Raw genomic sequence first — 25413 nt, 5'->3', positions numbered from 1 at the left:
CTTATTGTGTACCAGACAAGCAGTCAATAAAGTGGTGTTAGCTGATATTTCTTCTCTTGAGGTCATATACAAATCTGTCTGTTGATGTAGCTGTGAGACAGATACCATCCCTAGAGAAAGTTGATGAAGGGCCATGGGGACATTGCTAAGCAGGTAGGGATGGGCAGTGGACTCAGTCACTTAAACAGTCACTCACAAACTCATGGACATTTATGATGAATCTGTGATGCACTAGGTGCTGCTTTCGGCCTTGTAACATCAGTTTTCCTTCGGTTGTGTTGTCAGGACCCTGTTCCAAGTTCTCACCTTGCTTGGACTACTGTAGTAGTTTCCCAATTTGTGTCTTTCCACTCCCTGCCAGAGTCCCTTCTCACCCAGCAGGCAAAGAGCCCCTGTGAAAACCCAAACCACTGCCCATTTCTCTCCTGCTTTAAACTCCCATGCCACATTTGGGATCAAGTTCAACCCTGTGCTGTATTTCATGAACCCCTGTGTGATCTGCCCCAGGACTCTAACATCAACTCATCTCTCTTTGCCTTACTCAATCCCTCCCACCACCCGAGCTGCCTCCCTGCTCCTGAACACATTGTGCTGCTTATCTTCTGCCATAAGGTCATGTCCTATCATTCATCAAATCAGAGTTCCTTTCTCAGAGAGGCCAGGCCATCCCTGAATGCCTACTCTGAGCTGCCTCTTTCCCTCCATACACAGACTGGCTCCATCACACTTTCCTTTTCTCTGCGACGCTCTTGCTGGTTCACAGCTACTGTATTCAGGCTGTGTGTTTGTCCCCTTGTGCTGGAATGTAAGCTCCAGGACACCTGGAACCTTGTCCTTCCTCTGTGCATAGAACATAGGGTCTGGTGCAAAACTGACCAAAAATACTTGGCGAAGAAGCAGCAGTGGCTTGTCCACCATGAAGGTAGACTGTGGAAGGCTTTTCAGCTGTATGACTTCCTCGTGTAACCAGGCCCCACCTACCTTGTCACCTTGCTCCATTTCTCCACCCAAATTCTATGGTTTTCTTTTAATGGTCCCTTCCACTTCTCCACCAAGTCAACAGAAAACAGGAAATTGCCCATATTGAGATTTTTCTCCACATCAACAAACAAACCAACCCCCAAACCTTCTAGAACACCATTTCCTGTGTCCCTTTTCTCTTTCACTGTCCTGTGCTGTTGTTGCCCCTTCTGGGAAGCTTTCCTGGATTACAGCAGTCCTTGTGGATCTTTTTCTTCTCTACAGGATTCAAGTCTTTTTAGTTCTAAAGGATACCACCAAATATTTAATGGCCTAGTCACCATGGGTGTCTCTCTTCTTCAGCTGCGTGGCCACTTCTGAATAGATGAGCGTTGCTGTTTTCCTTCATATCCCCAGCATGCCTCTGAGTAGGCCAGCAGCAGAGTTTTGAGTGTCATGAGTGCTTTGTGCCATTTTAAATAGCATATGAGCTATTGTAGTGCAGGCTAGCGTTTCAGAAGTAACCAGGAGAAACACAAGTACTGAATCCCACTCAGCTTGCATCTAGTATAGCTACTATTCCATAGAAAGAATCTCCATCTCATCAAGAAGCAATTGGTATATTTTGATTTAAGTTTTCTTTTTGGTAAGGCTGTTTAGTGTGATACTGTTATTTTTATTTTAATTACATCTTATATTTATTTAAGAATGGTTTGCATTCTGTTTATAAGCATGGATTTATTGAAAAATTAAAAAAATTATCATACAACTATGTGTTGTCAATCAAGCTAACCGTTGTATAGGCAGTAGCCTTCCTTCCTTTCTTTGCCCACAGGAGGGCACTGTTGTAAAACAAAAGATGAATTTTACGGCTGAAGATTTAATAAAGGTTTAGATTAAGCTTTTAAGTAGCATTTATCCCACTAATGGATTAAAGTGGACAATACTGTCTGCAATGGGCTTTGTCTTGCTACATAATCCTGCCATGGATGAATTTACTGTGTGTCTGTGTCTGTGAGTTTCATGCTTTCTGCAGCTGAACCACACTACTTTCCCTGGAATGTTCCATGCCTGTGTTTCAGCTGGAATTCACCTGGGCTTTTATAGTTGTATTATGAGGAATTTGGGGAGCCTTGAGGTTATATGGCCATTCATTTGGCATTGAACCTGGAGGCTTGCATTTATTCATTCATTCACAAAGCATGTCAAGTCTCATGATATGCAGAGCACTTAGGCTAGAGGCTTGGATGGCAGAGAAATAGGACCTGGTCCCTCTCCTCTCCTTGGAAGGGTCACATTCTTATAACAAGTCAGTGGACCCCAGCTGACCCCTGCTAGTGTTAAAGTGTTAAAGGTATTTTAGTTGATATCTATTACAACTTTATTTTTATGAATATTGCTTATGTAAAAGTTCGATCCTATCACGTAAAAATATTTTGGATAAAATTTCAAGTGCTTGCCCACTCATGGATTGCTTTTAATGTCTTATGCTGGGTGTTTACTATGTTAAATAAAATCCTTGTACACTCTGTTTTGATTACTTGAAAAATGAGAAATGAGAGGAAATTTTCCAATTAAAAACTAGTCTAATTAAAAGGAATAAATCCCCCGCAGTCAGGATAATTGGGTCTTGAGAGATTTATGGCTAACTTGCCATTACCGGTCACAGTTGCTCAGCTCCAGACCTGGCTAATTTCACTTGGACAACAAGCAGTGGAGCCATGCTGATTGTCACCGCTGAGTTTGGTGAGTGCGTTTCATTTGATGTAACTTGCCAGTTTGTTTTCTGTGTTCTGGCTTTCAATAAACATAGTCACTTAGCAGTGATGGCTTTTGTACTTTTCATAGTCACTTGTAGGCTGGAATTTTTTTTTTTCTCCATTAACAAAACACACTGTTTGACCATATCTCTGTTAGAAAAGAATGTGTCACGGCACCAAAGTAAAGATGCTGGGATCATCTAAGGAATTTCTCAGTTCTTAAAATGATAGAGTGTGAGCCTTATCGGAACATAGCATGTCTATTTAATTAATTTAAATCATCTCTGACTAGAAGAGGCTTCTTAAGGAATTCACTACCACCTCATTTACATCAGCTGGTATTGATAACACATGAAATTAAAAAGAATTTTACAAATGGCATTAATTTTTAACAGGCACAGTTACTGTCTTTAATGGCTTATTTACAACTGTGCTTTAGTTCGTTGTAAAATGGTTCAGTAGTAAATTCTCCATCGATGTTTTTAAGCAAGCAATAAAAAAGCAATTTATGACATGTGTATACCACATAGTGGCAGAAGAACAAGCTTTAGCGTAGTGCAGTGATCATGTTCCAAAAGGCAAAGTAGGGAAAGACATAAGGAAAGGGAGTAGGTAGGTGAATATGTAGAACTATTACGTACTCATGTATGGAAATGGAAAAATGAGACCTATTGAAACTCTTCCAGGAATTGGGGGAGGGGGCATAAAGGAGAATGATGGAGGGGATGAATTCAAATATGATATAAGAACTTTTATAAATGTCATAATGTACCCCCAGTACAACAACAACAACAATAATAAACTATACATATTAAACAAAATAATTAACTAAGTTAAAAAATGGCAAAGTAATCCCACACATCATGTGTTAACTATAAAACAATACCTTGAAGGAGGCTTCAGCCACAGAGTGCTGTGTGAGATATATTGGCGTAGGTGTTGGTGAACAATTATGTTCATTTGCTTTCATCAGCAGAGTCTTAAGGGTAAGAAGCTCTTTAATTAATACCTGTTTTCTTTCAGAATAAATTCGTCTGGAGAGAGTTTCCACTTGGCCATGCACACTGGGTGGAAAAGCTGTTTGCATATTTCCAAAGACAATTCAGTGTGGTCATGTTATTTAAGCAGCTGGAAATGGAAACTTCTTTCCTCATTTCTGTTTGGAGGAGTGATGAGTTGTTTTGTGCAGCCAAGTTCTATGTCAGAATGGCCAGTGGCTATTGGTCAAGATATCGCTTAGTGGAACTGTTCTTTTACCTCTTACTTCTACTCCCAGGACCTTTCTTGGCTCTGCAAACTCAGGTTGTGTATTTATGAAACATTTTATGTTTCTATCTTCTTTTGTCTTAAGTAGAAATTAGTGTAGAAAAATGATTTACCACATGTCTAAACTCTAAAGAGTGTTGCCTCTTACAGCATCAGCTGGAAGAGTTATTCCTACTTGTGCTCTGATACCCAGGGGGCTGAGAATAGAAGTCACCAGGCCCTCCCAGTAGACCCCAGCCCTGGAGGTCAAAGCCAAACTGGTGGTTAGTCTGGAAATAGCTTTTGTTCCTCCCACTCTGGAGGTGATGCAAGATGCCCTTGGAGACCCTCCTGGTAGGTGGGCAGACTTAGACCTGTTTATTTGCTATTAAGCCAGATCCTGCTTTGCTGTACTGTTGCAAGAAAAAAAATGCTTCTGGATTAGGCTGTGTCAGGATATGAGTTTAGGTGGATGCATAGACAAAAAAAAAAAAAAAAATCCATTTTTTTGTTTTGTTTTGGTCCTGAATTCCTTCATAGAAACCAACAAAGGTAATTTAGCCTTCATGTGGGCTATCATGGCTGTGGTACATTTCCATTGAAATGTTTTAGAATTCTGACTTGAAGTGCAGTTATTTTCCACCTGTTTGGAATATGGTGGCTTAACTGCTGATTGTGACCTTTGTGATTCTTGCTGTTTTCATCTTAATTTGGGAAATGATATTAGCTTTTAATTAATCTGCAAATCAGAAACTTGCATCACTGCCTTTCACTAGCTTTTCAAGGTGAAGCAAAATTTATTTAGGGATTCATATAAACCATCACAGCAGCTCCCAGGGTCTGCTAATAAATCCCATCCAATTGTGTATGTGCATGGTAAAAATTTAGCCACGGACAGAATTTTTAACTTCAGGTTGGTGACTGGTGTCTTTAAATCCTGAAGAAAGATGGATTTTTACCTATTCTCTAAAGCATGGAAGGAAGCTGATACTTTTGAAGATATTTTTTACTAGAATTCAAACATTAAATACTTTGATGCCAGGTAGCCTGGTTCAGCCACTTACTTGCTAACTGACACTGGACAAGTCACTTCTCCTTTCTATGCCTTATGGGGTATAAAAAAGTCCTACTTTTAAGTAAGTTAATAACTAAGAAGTACTTGGGATTGAACCCAGGGCCTCATGCATGCTAGGCAAGTACTTTACCACTGAACTACACTCAGAGGTAGAAGTTTTTTTTTTTTTAACTTTAGTTTTTACTTTATTTTGAGACAGGGTCTCACTGAACTGCCCAGGCTGACCTTAAATTCTTAATTCTCTTGCCTCAGCATCCTGGGTAACTGGGATTACAGGTGTGTACCACCATGCCTGGTGTGAGTTAATACTTAAAATGTTTAGCATAATGCTTGGTCCATGGTAGGCACTGCACAAAAGCTTTTTAAATAAAACAAATAGGACTCCTTGCATTTATTCCTTCATAATGGAGGTTTGGATGAATTCTTAGTTAAATTTACCATTGCATTCATGCTGTCAACTCTCATTGCTTAGGTGTGATAATCAGGTATCAATCATTTTAGTATGTCTGATAAACTGAAGCCTTTTAAATGACTAAGTAATGTTTCATTTTGATATAATTTATGGCAATGAAAGTTGAAAAAGTAGTATAAAGAAGCCCATATACCCTTTACTCTGGTTTACTAGTTATATTTTACCCATTTCTTTTTCATTTATTCATTCATCCACCGTTACCTTCTTGCCTCCCTCTCTGCCTTCCTCCCTCATGCCCTCTATCTTTTCCCACTTCCATTTTTTCCTTTGTATTTATTTTTCTTGGAATCATTTGAAAATGAGTTGGAGACATTTGTCTCTTTATTCTTAAGTGTTTCAGAGTGCATTTTTTAGTGATAAGGACATTTTCTTTCTTATCTGCAGTATGATCAGGATGAGGACACTTAATGTTGGTATAGCATTGTAATTTAATCTAAAGGCTATATCCAGTAATGTCCTTCCTGGCTCCGTGTGTGTGTGTGTGTGTGTGTGTGTGTGTGTGTGTCTGTGTGTGTGTATGTGTGTGTGTGTGTGTCTGTGTGTGTGTGTGTCTGTGTGTGTGTGCGTCTGTGTGTGTGTATGTGTGTATGTCTGTGTGTGTGTCTGTGTGTGTGTGCGCGTCTGTGTGTGTGCGTGTCTGTGTGTGTGTCTGTGTGTGTGCGTGTCTGTGTGTGTGTGTGCGTGCACGCGCGCGTCTGTGTGTGTGTGTGTCTGTATGTGTGTCTGTGTGTGTATGTGTGTATGTGTGTATGTGTGTATGTGTGTGTCTGTGTATGTGCGTGTCTGTGCGCGTGTGTGTGCACGTGTGTGTGCGTGTGTGTCTGTGTGTGTGTGTCTGTGTGTGTGTCTGTGTGTCTGTGTGTGTATGTGTGTATGTGTGTATGTGTGTATGTGTGTGTCTGTGTATGTGCGTGTCTGTGCGCGTGTGTGTGCACGTGTGTGTGCGTGTGTGTCTGTGTGTGTGTGTCTGTGTGTGTGTCTGTGTGTGTATGTGTGTGTGTATGTGTGTATGTGTGTGTCTGTGTGTGTATGTGTGTGTGTATGTGCGTGTCTGTGCACGTGTGTGTGCGTGTGTGTGTGTGTATTGTGTGTGTGTGTATGTGTGTCTGTGTGTGTGTCTGTGTGTGTGTAGCACATTATGAAAATGACTAGCTCTATACATTTTTCCTTGTCTAAGAGCCAGTGAAGGATCTTGGTTACATTTGATTGACTCGTTTTTCCTGTTGATTTGGAACAATTCTCTCTCCTTTTTGTCCTTCATGATCTTGATACTTTCTTAGAATAAGTAGTAATTATATTTGTAAAATGTTCCTGAAATTTAAGTTTATATAATTTTTTTTCCTCAGGGTCAGATGCATGTGTAAGGTGACTGTCTTCAAATTTTAAAAGCAACAGATATAGTTCCACATTGTAGATTTTCAGGTGCTGTATGTATGCTGCTGTGCAGGCTGACATGTGTGCGGTGAGGGATGTGGCAGAAATTCTATCAGAGGTGCTCTGACAGTGATTATCTATAAGTGAATGACTGTATTCTGAAAGAATAATTCTCTTAGGATTTCACCCCACTAATAGAGGAGGCAGGTAGATCAAGAGAAGAGAAAGGTACCGTCTCTCTATTTCCTTGATAAGAAATCAAGGGCAGGCAGAATTCTTTTTCTGTGTAACACAGAAATAAATTAATTATCTGAAGAATGTTCTCTTCTGCCTGGGAACCTCAAAGGTTTTCAGTACCAGGAAACATAAATAGGCATTCTGTTCTTTTGTAGTAAGAGTGGCTGATTCTATATAATGGCAACCTAGCAGGTGAAAGATGAAAAACGTAGCCCAGCATCCAAATGCTGCCTGTGTCCTTTTATTTCATTCTGAGAATGACCAGACACATTTTGAAAAATAAATTTTATAGCCTAGATGTGGGCAGTGTCTTTCATCACTGGGAATTCTGAAAACTCTTTAAAAATAAATGACTTTTGAGGCTGACTGATAGAAAGGGCTGTGTTATCATTGGGAAGAGTAGAAAGAGAAATGACAAGACAGCAAGTGAATACTTTGGGTGTTACGCACATATTATAGGTGGTCTTGAACATACTGAAGTTTAGAAGTGACAGGAAAGAGTTAATCCTTTGAAACAAGTGCCTAACATACACTTTGGGAACATCTGACTGAATGAGTTACTATTGCTCACCCTAAACTTAAGCTCCTGGCTACTGGTCTGGCATACAAACTACTAGACCACATTTCTTTGGCTGATGGATTCTTTTTTTTAATGAATTGAAAAAAGAATGCCCAGTGGTTCCTTTTGTGGGAGGAAAACAAGATAAATATTAGCCAGGAAAGGTCATTTTGGTTTCCAATACATGGGGAGTTCATTATGATGGGTTCTGACAAATTACATCATTATGATGCAGTTCTTTTTGATAGCAGAAGGTCACGTCATGCCCGTGGGTGGACATAAGGACAAAGATACTTAATAAAGTTGGAGGATCTGGGAGATGAACATTTTTAAGTTGTTTTTCTCGTATTTATACAGTTATTCATAGCCATTTCCCTGTGTTGAGCTACCAGGCACACTCTTTCTGTCTTGTAGCCTCAGAGGGGTACGTCTTGAAGTTTATTCCCTGGAGCATTCTCCAGTGAAACTTGGGGAATTCTCTTTGGTATATCAAAAGAAGAGAAAAAAAAAAAGTTGTGCGTGATGGTAGATTCGAAGTGGGTTCACCAGGATTCTGAAGTAACAAGACTGCATTTCAAAAGTGATTTTGATATTTATAATATATAAATATATATATTGGGTGTTGTTGAGGACCTCACATTTGCTAGGCAAGCACTCTAGTACTTGAACTAAGCCCACAGCCCTTTTTGCTTTATTTTTCAGGTAGAGTCTCAGCCTGGATCTCAGTCCTCCTATTTATGCTTTCCATGTAGCTGGGATGACAGGTGAGAACCACCATGATCAGTTTATTGTTTGAAATGGGGTCCTGCCTAAGTTTTCACCAGGCTGACCTTGAATTGAGATCTTCCTGATTTCTACCTCCCAAGTAGGTGGGATTACAGGCATTAGCCCTCACCTGGCTTTAATTTCAATATTTATTAGTGCATGCAATTATTTTTCTCTGATCTCTATCATGGTGTGGGATGTATTTAACTTTAGCAGAATGAAAAGTGGTGTAGTTCCAGGTCCCATTTATTCTTAAGGTGTCTTTGGTTTAGAACCACCTGATTTCCTTCTTTTAAAAATGATTTCATTAGGTGGACAAGTTCTTTTAGGTCAATGCCTTAAAAGGTGTTGAGTGACAACTAAGTATTCACAAGATTTGTTTGTATTTTGGCATGGTGAATCATGTTGGAAAGACATTTTTCTCTCTGTCTCACATTATCACTTTTTAATAAGCAACTTTGGAAAGTGTCCTGAATCATCTTCGGGTTCTGTCACCCAGATCTTGGAATTTAAATTTCCTGCTTGGCTTTCCCCTGTTTTGTGAGCTTGGACAAATTGTATAATCTCTTGGGAACAGATTATCTCTGGTTTCCATTTCATCCAATGATCAGTGTAACGGAAGAGTGAAACTGTACAGCTATAATGGTTTGGGATCCTTTGTCAAAATTTGAATATCTTTGCTGCCGTGAGCCCTTCTGCTTTGAAACTATATTGTGTTAGCTAATGAAGAGGTCTCTCCATCTTCCCTACCCCAATGTTACGACACTTTACTCATATAGAAGTGTGGCTGTCCACCACTTGCCTGAAACTGTGGGTGTCGTGGAAGAAAAAACCATTATTTTGTGATTGGAAACCTGTTTAATTTTAGCATCAAAATACTAATTGATTCCTGTTTCTCTTCTTTTTAAAAATAGATCTTCCAAGATAAGATAGTTTTTTGGAGTTGCAGAAATGATTGGTCCTAGCTACAAATGGAATTTTGAACTCACTCTGAAACACATTCTGGAATAATCGCGTTTGACTGGAACCACATCTTATGAAGTCTCCAAGGTAAAATGATGTTAACAGACACTAAGTATCCCAGAGTTGATGAGCCATTTTTTAAAAAATATTTTTTTGGAATTTGGGAAACTATTCTTTTAACATTAGTTTATATTTTGGAAATGAAATTATTTCACCTTGCAAAGAAGTGGTTTGGCTTATTCATTGGAGGAAAAGGTAAGTAGCTACAGAATTATTGCTGAGCAGCTTTCCCGCCCCGATGCACCACTCTGCCCTGGCATTCTTTTCTGGTGATCATAGCAACCATTAAGTTAACTCATTTGTTTTAGGGGCAGACAATTAGCTACTACTCACTTAGGAAACTGGTACCTAAAATTGTTCATGTAAGAAGATGGATGAGGGATAGTTGCTTAGGATGTGGAAATTATTCCCTTGGAACTTTTGATTTGGGGAGTTTGTTGTTGGGATTCAACCAGGGAAACAGAAGCCATTCCAATCATGTACAGCAGCGGGAAATGGATTTAGGGAATTGGTAATACATATGATGGGAGAGTCGGAGAAACTTACCAAAAGATAAGGAGACAGTCACAAATTAGCAACTATAGAAAGCCACTACCAACCTGGGCTGATGGGACACAGGAAGTGGCACTGGGCAGTGCCTTGTGCCCTTCAGTGGAAGCTGGAAACACAGTGGGTTCTGACAGGAGGTGGAGCCATGGAGGAGATATGGCCACCAAGTCAGAGAACATGGGAGAAATACCTTAGCATTGTCCTCTTCCCTGCTCTCCAGGCTCTGGACATTGCTTACGTAGGAGCCAGCTAAAATGGGGGACTGGAAAATATGGCCTGGAGGTCTCCTCTCTTAGCTTTCAAAACAGGGGAAGGGAGAAAAATGGACATGAAGGGTCCCAGACTGGCATAGAGTTTATGTATTTAAATTTTATCTTCATTTTTATTTTTAAAATATCACTTTAGTGGCTTAAGAGTATCCCACCTCATGGCTGTGTCATGGTTCCTTTAACCCGTCCCAAATTGGTAAATATTAGGATCTTTTTCAGTATTATTATTCTTAGTAGGATAAACAACAGCAAAAATTTCCCATACATCTCTGGTTATTTCTTTAAGGTTAAACCCTGTAAGTGACTTGCTGTATCAAAGGTTATATGAATATTATAAATGTTTGACTCATATTATCAAATTATCTATGAGTTTATGTTAAATACATCAAGTTAAACCCTTTCTATATTGTGTCAGAGATATTTCATTCAGTTATTGCCAACAGTGGACATTATCTTAAAGAGTTCTATCAATTATATGGGCCCCAAGACCCTTTTTGTTATTTGTTTTGTGTACTTACACACAGTTGGAGTCAGCTTATCTTAGGCAGTATTGACTTAGTCAGGTGATCCCTAAAAAGGGACTGATCTTTCTTTTAAGAGCAGATGAAATGTGAATACTATATACAAGTGCCATGCAGAAAAATGCAAATTCAGCCTGTGGGGACTGAGAGATTTCCTGACCAGTGGCAAGAACATGGGGACCTCAGTTACAGAGTCCTAAGAAAATGTTTTTCTCCAATAACCCCAGGGTACTTGGAAGCAATTTTTCCCCAGCTGAGTCTCCAAATGATGACACTCCCATTTGACACTTTGATGAGCAGACAACCCAGGTAGAACGTGCCAGATTTCCAACCTGCAAAACTGAGAGAATATATTTTCTATTATTGTAAACTGCTATGTTTGGTCATTTGCCTGAGAAGTCCCCAGCTGTCTCAACTTGCACATGAACACTAGGACTCTCTCCTTTGAAATGCCTGCATGAGTTTTAATTTCCATCTTCTCCACCTTAACACATATGCACAAAGGGGACAGAAACCCTAAAGCAGTTTGAAAAGTCACAAAGGAAGTACTATGTGGACATGAGTTTGAGATGCTATTATTTAATTATATTATCAATTGCAAAATTTAAACAAAGGAAAGAGGTTCAAAATTTATTTATTTTTTGTGGTACTGGGGTTTGAACTCAGGGTCTGGTACGTTACTTGCTAGGTAGACATTCTAACACTTGAGCCATCCTCCCAGCCCTCATGTTTGATTATTTTCTTAATGGGATTCTTTATCTCATGCATAATTTTTTAAAATTCCAGTTGTTAACCCACTATCAGTTATTGGTCTAATCATTACAAAGGCTTTTTCCTCTTACCCAAGGGGGAAAAATTCAAATGACTATAAGGTGAGCTGACTGGGCTTAAGAGACTGGCTTGAGTGGTGGGGAACGGGGTACCTGTCCTCAGACAGCAACTGCCACCCAGTCCCATTATGGCAGAAATAGTGTTTTGAGAAGCTGGATTCTGATATACATTCTGCACAATTTATATGTTGGCAATTGTTCGCATTTGTTTTAAAAACACAGTGAAGTCTAAATCAAATACTTGTGGACTAGGTCACGTCCCTTGGCTTCTAGTTTGTAGCAATTCATGGCCCAAACAGGGCATTGATCTGTATTATTGGTTTCCTATTGCTGCATAACAAATCACTAAATTTAGCAGTGTAAAATGACTATAAAACAGTTTAAAACGGCAAAGAGAAGTCAACGCTAAATGCCACTTTAACTTGACTTTCTTCGAAGATCTTAGAATCTTGGCTTGATTGACCAAAGGCAAACTCAGTCTCAGATCAATGAGTAATATGGCGTCTTTGCACGAAATGTAATTGAGGAAATTGTAAGAGTTTGAGGGAGAAGGCTGGTGGCAGAGCCTGTGCCTGGAGGTGGGATGTGGTTACTGGTTTCTCCAGGGGCTGCCATATGTTTGCCCTCAAGCAGGGAAACCACCGCAGGCACCACTAGGTAGGCTAGAAGCTGGCTTCCATAGTGGGCTTCCTCCGGAGATTACCGTGACTCAACCCCATGTGTTGGGCTTTTAATCTCTGCCCATGAGTGTGGATATATTTTGCATATATTTGGTCCTTTGTATCTTGGGTTCTTTATCCTTAGATTGAATCAACTGCAGATCAAAGGTATTTGAAAAAAAATTACATTTGTTCTGAACATGTACTGACTTTTGTCTTGTCATTCCCTAAACAATACAGTACAAGAACTATTTCCATAGCATTTGCATTGTATTAGGTATCATGAATAATCTAGAGAGGACTTAAAGTATATGGGAAGATGTGTGTGGGTTATGTGCAAATGCCACCATTTTATGTAAGGGACACAAGCATCTCTAGATTTTGGTATCCTCAGGGAGGATCCTGGGACTAGTCACTCCAGGACGTGAGGTATGACTGTTTGTAAGAGAAAGGGTCCTTTGATCCCTTATGGTAAAATTAGATACATGAAGTTTATGCCAGGCAGAACCTAATATCACTAGAATTTCAAATGCCAAGTGCCCTGACTTTTGCTTCAAAAGTGACTTAAAAATAAATCAAACAAAACAAAAACAAAAAACAAGCAAGAAAAAGTTCAGGTTTTGTTTCATTCTCTTATAATGGTAAAAAAGGATAGAAAGTAAGGGGCAAAAATAATGCATTTTTGATATTTTCCTTTTATCTCCCCTTTTTGTTTTTGTTTTAGAATATGCCCTGCAACCGCATTGTGAACTGAATTGTCTTAGAGAAGCTATTTTGATACTCCATCCATATAAAGTTAAATTTATTTTGTACTCATCTGTTCTTAACCCCGATGCCCCCACCTACTCTGAGATTGGTTTAGTAAACTATGAGTCCTGGGTCTTAATATACGGTCAAAGGAACCAGAAAGCTCTTGGGCCACGTGTCCAAATTTTTGTGGATTCTTCTGGATGTAGCAGCCATGTTTATTCTTTTTGAATCCAGTTCTCAGTGAATACCTTTTACATTCTATGATATACCACCCCCATGGTCTATCAGGCCTGCTGGAGCTGTGCCTTGGTGATTCATAAATAGACTTTCCACTGAAGGTGTGGTACTAACTTGGAAAACTCTTAATTACAAAAGGTGTTTATTGAGAATCGAGTTACTGCTCAGTGCAAATTAGTTTGATTGGTCTTCAGTTTTCTTGGGAGAGAAGAAGCTGGGTGAGGAGGACCTTGACTCCCCTATGCCCTTTCTCCACTGCCTAGGCTGGCTTTTGCCAGGAGACTGGCTTCCTGGGCCCTCAGTGACTCAGCCCTGTCTCTCCCCAGGATGAGAGCCTGCACCAAGTCAGTGCTGTTGTCATACTGGCTCTTTCTGGCCTATCTACTGATGGTGTGCTGTAAGCTGATGTCCGCTTCGAGCCAGCACCCTCGGGGACATGCAGGTAAGCCCTTTAAGCTCATTCTGCGCCTCTGAGATCAATTAGTAAAACCTTTTCAGACGTCAGAGTCCATGCTTTATACATAGGTTGCTGACAAGAGCTTTGGATGGGGTGTAGGTCACCAGATGGAGCATGAAGAGGCACCGAGCAATGGCTGGGTGCTGGAGGAGTGTGGATCTGGACATCTTTTCAGACATCTTCTAGGGTTTTCTTTGCTGTCATTTTTCCTGTCTGCACTTCTATTTTTGTAAGTGCTTTCTCTCGAAGAATGACAGGAAACCAGTAGTACATTGTGTGTGGATAAGCACACATGTCTACTCTGTACCTTCCTTAGAAGGAGAAATATTTTTTGATGAACCTCAGTTAATACAGAGGCATACTTAAAGGAACTTTTGGGTAATTCAAGACTGTTTTGAGATATGTGGAGAAAAGATGCTGAATGATTAACATGATTTAGTAAAAACATCAAAAAAGAAGAATGCTAACTTTTTCATGGGACTTACAATGGAATGTGTGTAAAGTTTTAGAGACAGTCATTCTGGTAATTTCCAATGAAATTCCTGTCTGCATTATTGTTTTAAAAAATATTTTAATATTTAAGTTTTAAATAATTTAAATTAATTAAATATTAAAATATTTTTGAAATATGTTGTTTTAAAAATATTGCTATATGCTATGTTGCCCAGGCTGGTCTTGAACTCCTAATTTCAAGTGATCCTTCTGCCTGAGCTTTCCAAGTAGCTGGGAGTACAACCGGGACCTACAGTACCCAGATGGATTGCTTATTACTTAGTTTTAAAGAAGAGACTAAAAACCATTAGCTAAGAACGTGTGTGTGTGTGTGATAATTGTATCTTCTCCTTCCCCTTTCCTTGTTATATCTTTAAGGTGACCCAGACTTGGAAACTCCCCAGTGAGTTGTGTCTTCCTGAGTAATTTCTCTTTGTCACTGGACTTGTCCAAATCATTACTGATTCCTCTGTGATAACTGGATGTGTGATGGTGCCAGAAATGTTTTGACCACTTGGGTAAAGAGTGAAGTGTGAACCCTAAATTATGTCCATGTTAAAGTGTAAATCCTCTTTCCAAAAGACCTTTGTGTGTGGAACAGTTCATGAGAGCCCTACTCCCAGGTAGATGGCTTGTCTTGCCTCCAACTCCCATACTCTTATATATGAAGGCTGGCTGTAATTTTAGGCTTAAGATAATCTCTTAAATCTTTCACAACTCAATTTTCCCTTCTCAAGTGACAGTTTAGAGAAAATGAGAAAAATAATGATTGAAATTTCAAGGAATCAGCATAAAATCAATGCTGTTTGACTGCTTGGAGTGCCCATGGCTAGCCGGTTATTATGCCCTGTGTCTTTTAATGGGTTTGTTCAGGAGGACAGATTGTTTAAAGTCATTAGTTTTATCTGTTTAATACATAATTCTCTTCTGAAGTAGAGTTTGTGTGTCAGGTTGATCACTTGGCACATCACTGCAGTGGAGTCTGCTATCAACACCAGATTTCTAGATTTCCAGGAACCAGGCTAGAGGAGGGTTATGTTGAGAAATGATTAAAACTTGAAGGAGACAGAATACAACTGAACTTTCCATTTTTTATCTGTGTGGCAATCCCTGTTTTGTGCGTAATGTTCCGGATTGGGGAAAGTCAGAATTCAGTGACTACATCTAAATAAAATTGGAGCTGTGTACTCGTAAAGGACAGACAGGAGCTTCCATATCTGCAGAAGTTTTGCATTCCACAGCAGGTGAGGGGTCTGAGCAAAGACTTGGCCAGTCCTGCTAAAGAAATGACATGTCCTAGAATTTGTAGAGATTTCCTTTTGATTCTCAGGACATGCTCTCTAGTTTTTGGTTTCTCTTTGCCTGTTGGGGATTCCTCCTCCTCCATTTTAGGAATTTAAGTTCCTATCACTGTACATTTTCCAACCATCAAAGGAATCAGAAACTGATTTCTGCCTACAGAGGAGTCTGTTTTCTGACTGAGACTGTGTGCTGCTTGGATAGCCATCTTTTATAAGTGCTCCTGGCCTGACAGTGAGGACCTCCACAGTGGAGGTCAGCCTTTCTAGTCTCCTGCAGCTGAGTCTAGTCTTTACTTGCTGAGTGAAGTCTCCTGAACCTTCCTGTTCCGACTTGCTCCTCTGTAGGTCTCTTGAGCTGTGTCCTGATGCCTATAATGTTGTGGGTAAAAGTTCCAAATAATATAGTCAGGTGTGAAAGATATATCCTCTTAACTTCTTGTTGGATAGTCTTCTAGAAAAAATGTGTATGTCTGTACATATGTACACATATGTATCATATGTGTATCATATCATATATGCATATGTAAACATATGTATCACTATGTTTTCTATTTTGTAACTGGCTCCCTTGTTCCTTATTTAACAATAGATTTAAGAGGTCTTTTCATTGGTTACTTAGAGATCTCTATAATCTTTTTATACTGCAAGGCCCTCTACTGTATGTATGTACCATATGTTATTTGGTCACTCCAAATTTTGGTTAGGTACTTGTTATCAGACTTGCACAAGGATGTATGTCCTCATTTTAGAAGAATTCTGTCTTTTGAAGTGGCTGAGTTAGTGCATGAAAATGTGTTAGTGAGAGCAGATTAATTGCTAGAACAAATAGACCAAACAGATCAACTATTGACTCATGAATGCTGGATGGGTAAATATATCAGCTGGATGATCTTCCTCTACAATCATTTTCAAAATTGGCTTTCAAGGTTGCTCTGGCATGGTCTCCATTCCACCCAGCTGTGATGGGCAGCAAATATGGATGGGTTTGCCTGGGAGCTGGTAATCAGGTGGGCTTGGGTGTGGGTGGCATTGCTTGCACTGTCCTGCCATTGGCTAGGACCTAGTCACATGACCACACCTGACTGCACAGGAGGCTGGGACACATACTCTAGCTGGGGACCCAGGAAAAAGAGAACATGAAATTTTCTGAGCATCCTGCACTTCTGGCATGGTGCACTGTCCATTTTCAGAGTGCCACAGTGTCCTCTAGAACTTTTGGGCTTATGTGTACTTCCACCCACAGTAATAGGAATGATGGTCCCTACTTTTTCATACACTGTTTTTACTAATAACATTATAGAAACTGCTGTCTGATTGTTTTGACTTGCATCTGTCTTTGTGACCAAAAATTCTCTAGGTGTATGGATTGGCTAGGTACCTGATTTTCTTTGAACCATTTTTATCCCTCATCCATTTTGGCTGTGTTCATGATTAACTTGATTTGTGAAGGCTCTTTGTAAGTTGAGGACTCCGGAGAATTTGGAGCACTCTTGCCCTTGCTCTTCCCTGCTTCTCCCCCTCCCACTGCTCTCACTTTATGATACAGATTTTCTCTAGTAACCATCAGGAAATGAAGAAAGTCCCTGATACTTGCAGTGGCTATGCAGCATTTTCTTCCTAGCATAGCGCTCAGCTGTTGGAAATCTTGGGGATCAGAATGGTGGGGGCTGAATGCTGTGATGCTGGGAAAGTCTAGTCAGAGCTTCACGCCACTGTGGATGGAGCTCAGGCAGCCTGACAGCTGGAATGAGCTGCCGACAGTGAACTGCAGAAGCCTGGGTACAAGTATCCACAAAGGGTCCGCACTGTCCGTGGGGCCAGTGAGTGAAGCTGTAGCCTAGGGAGCTCTGGTTAGGAGTTTGTTGGGGGCGTTTAATGGCTTGAATTAGGAGAGTGGCTTGTTGACTGTTGGGTGTAACTAAGGAGATAGGAGAGGAAGCAGTAGGAATCTACCACCAATTTTGAGAAGTGGTGAAGGTGTAAGTTTTAGATTGAAAATTCAGTTTTAGTGGAAGCATAAAAAAAAAGCCATAATTTTCTAAGAATGGCTGGTAGAAATATTTGCTTAAGGCACACAGCACTGATAAACTTCCACAGAGTGTAGAAGTAGTATTTTTAAGAAATTAAAATACTAAAAAACTAGCTAGCATTTGTTGCCCTTAACGCAGAGAAACTAAAGCAGATACCTTAAAAGCAACTGAGGCCAATAGGAAAAGGGGAACAGGAACTAGAGAAAAGGTTAGATCAAAAAGAATTAACCTAGAAGGTAACACCCACGCACAGGAAATCAATGTGAGTCAATGCCCTGTATAGCTATCCTTATCTCAACCAGCAAAACCCTTGTTCCTTCCTATTATTGCTTATACTCTCTCTTCAACAAAATTAGAAATAAGGGCAAAATAGTTTCTGCTGGGTATTGAGGGGGTGGGGGGGAGAGGGAGGGGGTGGAGTGGGTGGTAAGGGAGGGGGTGAGGGCAGGGGGGAGAAATGGCCCAAGAATTGTATGCACATATGAATAATAAAAGAAAAAAAAAGTTATAAAACACGAAAGGCCACTTTTTTTGTTTTAGGATTCTGGTAGTCATACTGATTAAGCAAGCAAACACATGTAGGTCTTCCAAGCTATGGAATAGGCAAAGGGGCTAGGAAAAGATAAAGAGGTCAATTGGCAGAGATGATTCTCTTAAAAGGAAACCAGGTGGTTATTTCTTAACCACCAATTTGCACTTTTTTTTTTTAACCTTTAAGTACCATAGTTTCTCCACAAGAGGGCAGCAAACATAGTGCCATGGAAGACTGTCTCTCTGAAGGCAGTTTGAGAAACTCCAGTGTCATATGGATTTAACTGTTTAGGGAATCTTTTTGAAAGTGTCATCCTTTGTACACATGATGATATTGGGCCATAAAGCACCCTGATACTCCCTTGAGATTTATCCCTGGGAATATTTGAACACCTTAACAATGTAGATTTTTCCCTTTAAAGACTGATACAGCTACTTTTTGATGGAGCTACTTTTCTGATGGGGGATGTTTATTTACAGGTTCATCTGAATAGTTCCATTTCTCCTGAGAGCTCTAAGGATGTCCTGGACTGGGCTGTTTCACCAAATTCTGTGGTGATTAGAGACTATTTAACATACTTGGTGTAAGTGTAAAGGCCCTGAAATGAAATCAAGTGCTGTGAGTCCGGAGTCAAATGTAGTTCTGGTTCTGCTACATCCTGGCTGTGTGACCACTTAACTTCTCTGAACCTGTTATTGTCTGTAAAATGAAAAGAAGCATATGACTACCTTAAGTGGGGTTATTGGGATGACTAGAAAAGAAAAGGTGGGGGAAGGGACTAGCTTTCGATAAATGGAAGCTGTTTTCAGTGAGGGGCAAACAGATAAGAAGGAGCCTGAAAAAAAAATCTGCACATTCTAGGAGTGGCTGAATGCTGTGGGGATGGCTGGGGAGCTGCAATCTGGGTTGTCAGAAAGCTTTGTGATCTACAGGGAGAAAGGCTGACTTCTCATTGTCTTAAAAGCTGATGAGAAAGAAGAGAGTTGTTTTATGAACACCGAGCTTTCAGCTCATACTTAAGAAAGGAGAAAAGGGCTTCACTAAACTAGGGAACAGAATGACCCAGATGTGCCAAAAACTCTTTTCTGGTGACCCTGAGTGACATCTGCTATGGAGGAGGTGGTGGCTGATCCCGAGCTGGATGTGTGGAGAACTGTGGAAGGTCTGTGATGTGACTCTACTTGTGAGCTCACAGATTAGCTGGCCATAGTTTCATGGATGCCCACAGATGCTTGGTCAGGGACAAAGTGTTTTGTTACACATGGCACAGTAGGCAGCAGGAACTTCAGGTTCACTTCCAGTCTTCTTTTGTATTTGGGTGACTTCTGAAACCTCTTTGGGACTCAGTGTTTTCATCTGTCAAATGGGGACCAAGGAGGGAATAAGAATGATCTTCACAGAGTGGTAGTGGGAGTCAGCTAGCTGATGTCTGAAAGTTCTGAAAACTGTATTTGCCTAGTAAGTGTCCAATAAATGCCAGGCAGCCGTATTGAGAGCTGCCTTTCCTTTCTGAATGTAGTCCATTTCATTGAGGTTTTGCAGTGTTCAAATTTACGGAAACTTAGGTTTTCTTTATTATAAATGATAACACAGAATGTGTATGCTTTTGGTGTTTTTTTTTTGTTTTTTACATGTTTTGGTGTCTTCTATCATTTATAACGTAGGATGAATTCTTTGAAGACTAGTTGTACATTTCTGTACCCTGTCACCATGTGGATACTCTTGATTGGATTGACAGCTCTAACTTTTTATGATGAACCTGTTTCTTTCAACAATAACAATTTTTAAAAATTGTTTACTCATATGTGCATACATTGTTTGGGCCATCTCTCCCCTCTGCCCTCCCTTCCTCCCCACCCCCTCCCTCTTCTTCCCACCCCCTTGCAAGAGGGCAGAAGGCCCTTTTGTTCTCCGATTTTGTTGAAGAGAAAACATAAGAGATAATAAGAAAGGCGTAGTGTTTTTGCTAGCTTGAGATAAAGATATCTATACAGAGAGATTCCTAGCATTGCTTCCATGCACAAGTGTATTACAACCCGCAATAGTGAAGACCTCTTCACTATTTCCTGGTCACCTTCCCATAGTGGCCTCTGTCAGTTTAAGATGACTATATTCTCTCCTCTACAGTGGGCACATCAGACACTTTCTAGTGTTAGGCTTCCTTTTTCCCCCCTATTTCTCCCGTGGGCATTTTCCCTTAGCGTGTGACCCATGTCCAATAATATTACTGCATTTGTTTTAGGTCTATAATCTGCATATGAGGGAGAACATACAATTTGTGGACTCCTGAGCCTGGCTAACTTTGCTTAAGATGATGTTCTCCAGTTCCATCCATTTACTTGTGAATGACAAAATTCCATTGTTCTTTGTGGCTGAGTAAAATTCCATTGTGTATAAATACCACATTTTCTTAATCTATTCATCAGTAGTCAGGCATCTTGGCTGTTTCCATATTTGGCTATTGTGAATAGTGCCGCAATAAACATGGGTATGCAGGTGCCTTTGTAATAACCTCAGTCGCCATTCCTTTGGGTATATCCCTAGGAGTGATTTTTGCTGGATCATATGGCAGATCTATGTTTAGTTTTTTTAAGAAGCCTCCATATTGCTTTCCAGAGTGGTTGTACTAGCTTACATTTCCACCAGCAGTGTATGAGGGTTCCTTTTCCCCCTGCATCCTCGCCAACATTTGTTTTTGGTGTTTTTGATGATAGCTATTCTAACAGGAGTGAGGTGGAATCTTAGTGTGGTTTTGACTTGCATTTCCTTTATAGCCAGGCATGGTGAGCATTTTTTCATGTATTTTTTTGCCATTTGGATTTCTTCCTTTGAAAAAGTTCTGTTTACTGAGGCCAATAGGAGAAGGGGACCAGGAACTAGAGAAAAGGTTAGATCAAGAAGAATTAACCTAGAAGGTAACACACACGCACAGGAAATTAATGTGAGTCAACTCCCTGTATAGCTATCCTTATCTCAACTAGGAAAAACGCTTGTTCCTTCCTATTATTGCTTATACTCTCTCTTCAACAAAATTAGAGATAGGGGCAAAATAGTTTCTGCCGGGTATTGAGGGGGTGAGGGGGAGGGGGCGGGGTGGTGGTAAGGGAGGGGGTGGGGGCAGGGGGGAGAAATGACCCAAGCATTGTATGCACATATGAATAATAATAATAAAAAAAGAAAAAGTTCTGTTTAGTTCAGTTGCCCATTTCTTTATTGGTTCATTGATTTTTGGGAGTTTAGTTTTTTGAGCTCCTGTATATTCTGATTATCAGTCTTGGTTATCAGTCTGATGTATAGCCAGTGAATATTTTCTCCCACTCTGTAGGTGGTCTCTTCAGCTTAGAGACCATTTGTTTTGTTGTGCAGAAGCTTTTTAATTTTATGTAGTCTATTTGTCCATCCTTTCTCTTAGTTGCTGGGCTGCTGGAGTTCTATTGAGGAAGTCCTTGCCTATACCTGTTGCTTCCAGAGTATTCCCTGCTCTTTCCTATACTAACTTCAGAGTTTTGGGTCTGATATTAAGGTCCTTAATCCACTTTGACTTGATACAGGATGACAGGCATGGATCTGGTTTCAGTTTTCTGCAGGCAGATAACCACTTTTCCCAGCAACATTTTCAACAAAAACAGTTGAGTGAGAAGCACAACTTCTACTATTGTAGGAGGGTTTTTTTTTGTGAGGCTTAATTATACTGTATTAAGTTTAGCAATGATAAAGCTGTGGTTGTATAAGCTGCTATTTTTACTTTGTGGACTAAAACAAATTGTATGCAGATTTTGAAAAATAATTTTGCTTTATTGCCTACGTTTTGACACTAGGGGGCAGGCGAGGCTTAGGATAGCCAAACAGCAGCATACATAATTTTGAATGTTCTATAGCCTTGTTAAAAAGACTAAAAAAGAAACAGGTGGAATGAATTTTACTACTATGTTTTATTTAAGCCCATACATTCCAATTATTATATGTAAACATATGGCCTTGTCATGTTTTATGTACTCAATAGCCAGATGTGGTCAGAACCTCCTATAATAAATAACAGAAGCTAATGAATTGAATCTTAATGTTGCATTCTTGAATACTAGAATTATGGGATATTTGTATTTTCATTGGTCAGACAGTACTCTCTTTTGTCTCCCTTTATTTCACCTAATTTCTTTTTATGTTTTATTTAGTTCTTCCTCCTCTTCCTTCTTTTCTTTTCTTTTGTTTGGAAATGACTGTTAAGTTTAGGAAAAGTGCCAGGTATATAAGCTTTAACTTCGTAAAAAAGTGTGTGTGGTGGAAGCAGTTCTATATTCTGATGAGCTATGTGATCATTCTCTGAATGTATGCTTAGGGAAAGAGAAGTGGCAAAATAATGAAGAAAGGGAAGAGAGAGAGAGAGAGAGAAGAGAATGTTAACCATTAAGTCTAAAAGTTATCCACCAGAAAGCTTATTTTTAATTTATTCTTTTGGCAATACTGGAGTTTGAACTGAGGACTTTGCATTTGCTAGGCAGGCACTCTACAGCTTGAGTCACGTCTCCAGGCGTTTTTGTTCTTCTTATTTTGGAGATAGGGTCTCACTTTTTGCCCAGGCCTTCCTGTTTTATGCTTCTCAGTCACTGAGAATGACAGGCGTGTGTCACTACACCCAGCTTTTATCTGTTGAGATGGGCCTGGGCTGGCCTGGAACCACAATTCTAATCTCTGCTTCCTGCGTAACAGAAAACATTTTGATCATTGTTGGGCATTTGCCCAGTGGAGTGAAATGTGATGATACACTTGTATTTTTATTTCTTCCACCAACCCTCCCTCCCTTCCTTTTTTCTTTTCTTCTTCTTTCTGTTCTACTCCCATGGATGGCTGCTTGTTAAGCATGTAGATGTGTTCCTATAAGGGCACCTCCATAGCAGCTACTTTGTTATGGAGAGAGAGTAAAAGAAAAAGAAAGAATGGTGGGAGTTTAGAAAGACTGTGTTTTGACAATGAAGAAAAAACATCCATGCCATGGTCCTCACTTCATTTTCCTCTGGGGGATCTTCACACTGGAAAACACAGAGGCCAGGCCATGGTTGCATTGCATCTCAGCCTTGCAAGGTGGAGCCCAGGGCACTGTTTCATTTAGCTGTGTTGGTCACTATTCTGACCTGTAGCCAAAGATAAGAACCACAGATTGAGAAGAAAAAAAGCAATGAAAGTTCAACTCTTGCTCTTTTCAAGATACCATATGACCCCAGTGGTGATGAATCTCTATTTCGGTGGTACCATGCCATGGTTAGCCTTTAGAGAGGAAGATTTCCCACTACAAAGGTGACCTCCATCTCCATGTCTTCAGAAGGTCTGTAAAAGTCCTCACTTGTTTTGCACTGGCATGGCCACTCACTGGTGCTGAAAGCCTCTTTCATAAGATTGTGTTGACCTACCTTGTATTCTACATTATTTTTCTCCAGTACCATCTTGATGGACCCATCATAACCTTGACATTTAATAAGAAAGGAAAGGAATGGATCCTAGGGTGTGTTAATATTCACCTTCTTTTCATCTCTTCAACTGCAAATTTAAGTCCAAATGCCCGCCAAGTGAGCAAGCTTTACAGCCTTTTCCTTGGGAAGGAAGGACTGTCACCTCACAGGAGGAGGGTGTTGCAGTGCCTTCCTAAGTGGGCTTTCCAATCATCCTACTGGGCTGGGCTTTCTCTCTCTCTCCTTATTCAGTTTCTAAGGGAGAACAGGCTGCAGTCTTTGAAGGGTTCTCGGGATAGTTAGAAGAGTCATCTTATCCTGAGATGAAACCTCTTCTTTCTCTTTTCAAGGCATGCCTTTAAACTCATCTAAACAAAGCTACGATTTGGGGTTTCAAAAGCCATGGGTCAATATCTCATCTGCATGTCAGAGCTATGCAAAGAAATCAGAATCTTTTGTTCCACATAAGGAAAGTAAGATCATCAGTAAAAGGAAACAGGAAGGGTAGAGATGGGCAGGAAGGAAAATGAGGTTTTGTGTTTTCCTAGGTGTTGCTTGAATGTTTTAAATATTTTGGGCCACAAAAGACCAAAAATCGTATGTTCTCCCTCATATGTGGACATTAGATCAAGGGTAAACACAACAAGGGGATTGGACTATGAGCACATGATAAAAGCGAGAGCACACAAGGGAGGGGTGAGGATAGGTAAGACACCTAAAAAACTAGCTAGCATTTGTTGCCCTCAACGCAGAGAAACTAAAGCAGATACCTTAAAAGCAACTGAGGCCAATAGGAAAAGGGGAACAGGTACTAGAGAAAAGGTTAGTTCAAGAAGAATTAACCTAGAAAGTAACACCCACGCACAGGAAATCAATGTGAGTCAATACCCTGTATAGCTATCCTTATCTCAACCAGCAAAAACCCTTGTTCCTTCCTGTTATTGCTTATACTCTCTCTTCAACAAAATTAGAAATAAGGGCAAAATAGTTTCTGCTGGGTATTGGGGGAGGGAGAGGGAGGGGGCGGAGTGGGTGGTAAGGGAGGGGGTGGGGGCAGGGGGGAGAAATGAACCAAGCCTTGTATGCACATATGAATAATAAAAGAAAAAGGAAAAAAAAAATTTGGGCCATATGGTGGTCTGAATAGTATGCTAAAAATAGTGTTACTGAGGGAGACATTTAATAACACATTTAAAAAAAGATTTATGGTTGTGGGAGGACTGTATTTACAATAGTTAAAAACAATTTAACTCCTAGTGCTATCAATGCTTATGTTTAAGGGGCTGGCTATAGCCAACCTGTCTTTTTTTTTTTTTTTTTTTTTGCTGTTTCCAACCTGTTGGAGAGAGAGAGTATTGGGGTGCCAGAGGCAGAGGTAGGAACAATAGGGAAATTTGTTTCAGTAATAAACAGAATATGGGCATGATATGATTATGTACAGTGTGGTTTGCAGCAGGAGATTTTCTGTAGGTCACCACTGGCATTGCATAGTAACCCGCTTGAGGGCTGGATGCCAACACCAGCAATCCAGCGGCATAGGGGATTTGAGCAATTTGGCCTTTCTTGTACATGAAAGAGTACGAAGTCAAGGTCTGTGTTGTCCTCGTTACCCCCTAGTCAAACACAGTTAAAGACTTTGGAGTGTCTCATTTTTCTCTGGGTAGATTTTCCGTTATTTGGGAAGCATTTTGTAAGGGAGGGTAGAGGACATTTCTTTCAAGAGGAGCTTTGTATGCCTGGCTGGATTTGAGCTAGGGAAGGGAACATATGAACATGGAGTATTTTCTTTTCTGCACCTCTACAGTCCTGCGGCCAGTTTATAGGCTTTCAAGTAAGTGTGCATGGGGTGGGGGACAATAATTCCTGCTAGGG

General features: G+C 40.2%; 1 protein-coding gene across 4 annotated transcripts in view; it reads left to right on the top strand.

Moving 5' to 3' along the window:
* The window catches only part of Tafa4 (TAFA chemokine like family member 4), a 180431-nt gene that overhangs the window by 29938 nt on the left and 125080 nt on the right, over positions 1–25413 (top strand). For 2 of the 4 annotated variants that reach the window (XM_074044190.1, XM_074044191.1), the window contains 3 exons: positions 8385–8446; positions 9362–9497; positions 13612–13727. In XM_074044190.1, the coding sequence (XP_073900291.1) occupies positions 9484–9497; positions 13612–13727 (130 nt within the window). In that variant the 5' untranslated portion in view covers positions 8385–8446; positions 9362–9483. Of the gene's footprint in view, positions 1–8384; positions 8447–9361; positions 9498–13611; positions 13728–25413 lie in introns of those variants that run through there. The other 2 variants (XM_074044192.1, XM_074044193.1) reach the window with 2 other exon arrangements.

The sequence above is a fragment of the Castor canadensis genome, chromosome 10, assembly GCF_047511655.1.
Source record: "Castor canadensis chromosome 10, mCasCan1.hap1v2, whole genome shotgun sequence".
NCBI classification, from domain to species: domain Eukaryota; kingdom Metazoa; phylum Chordata; class Mammalia; order Rodentia; family Castoridae; genus Castor; species Castor canadensis.
The sequence above is the reverse complement of the archived record's forward strand: the minus strand, read 5'-3'. Positions and strand labels throughout refer to the sequence as shown.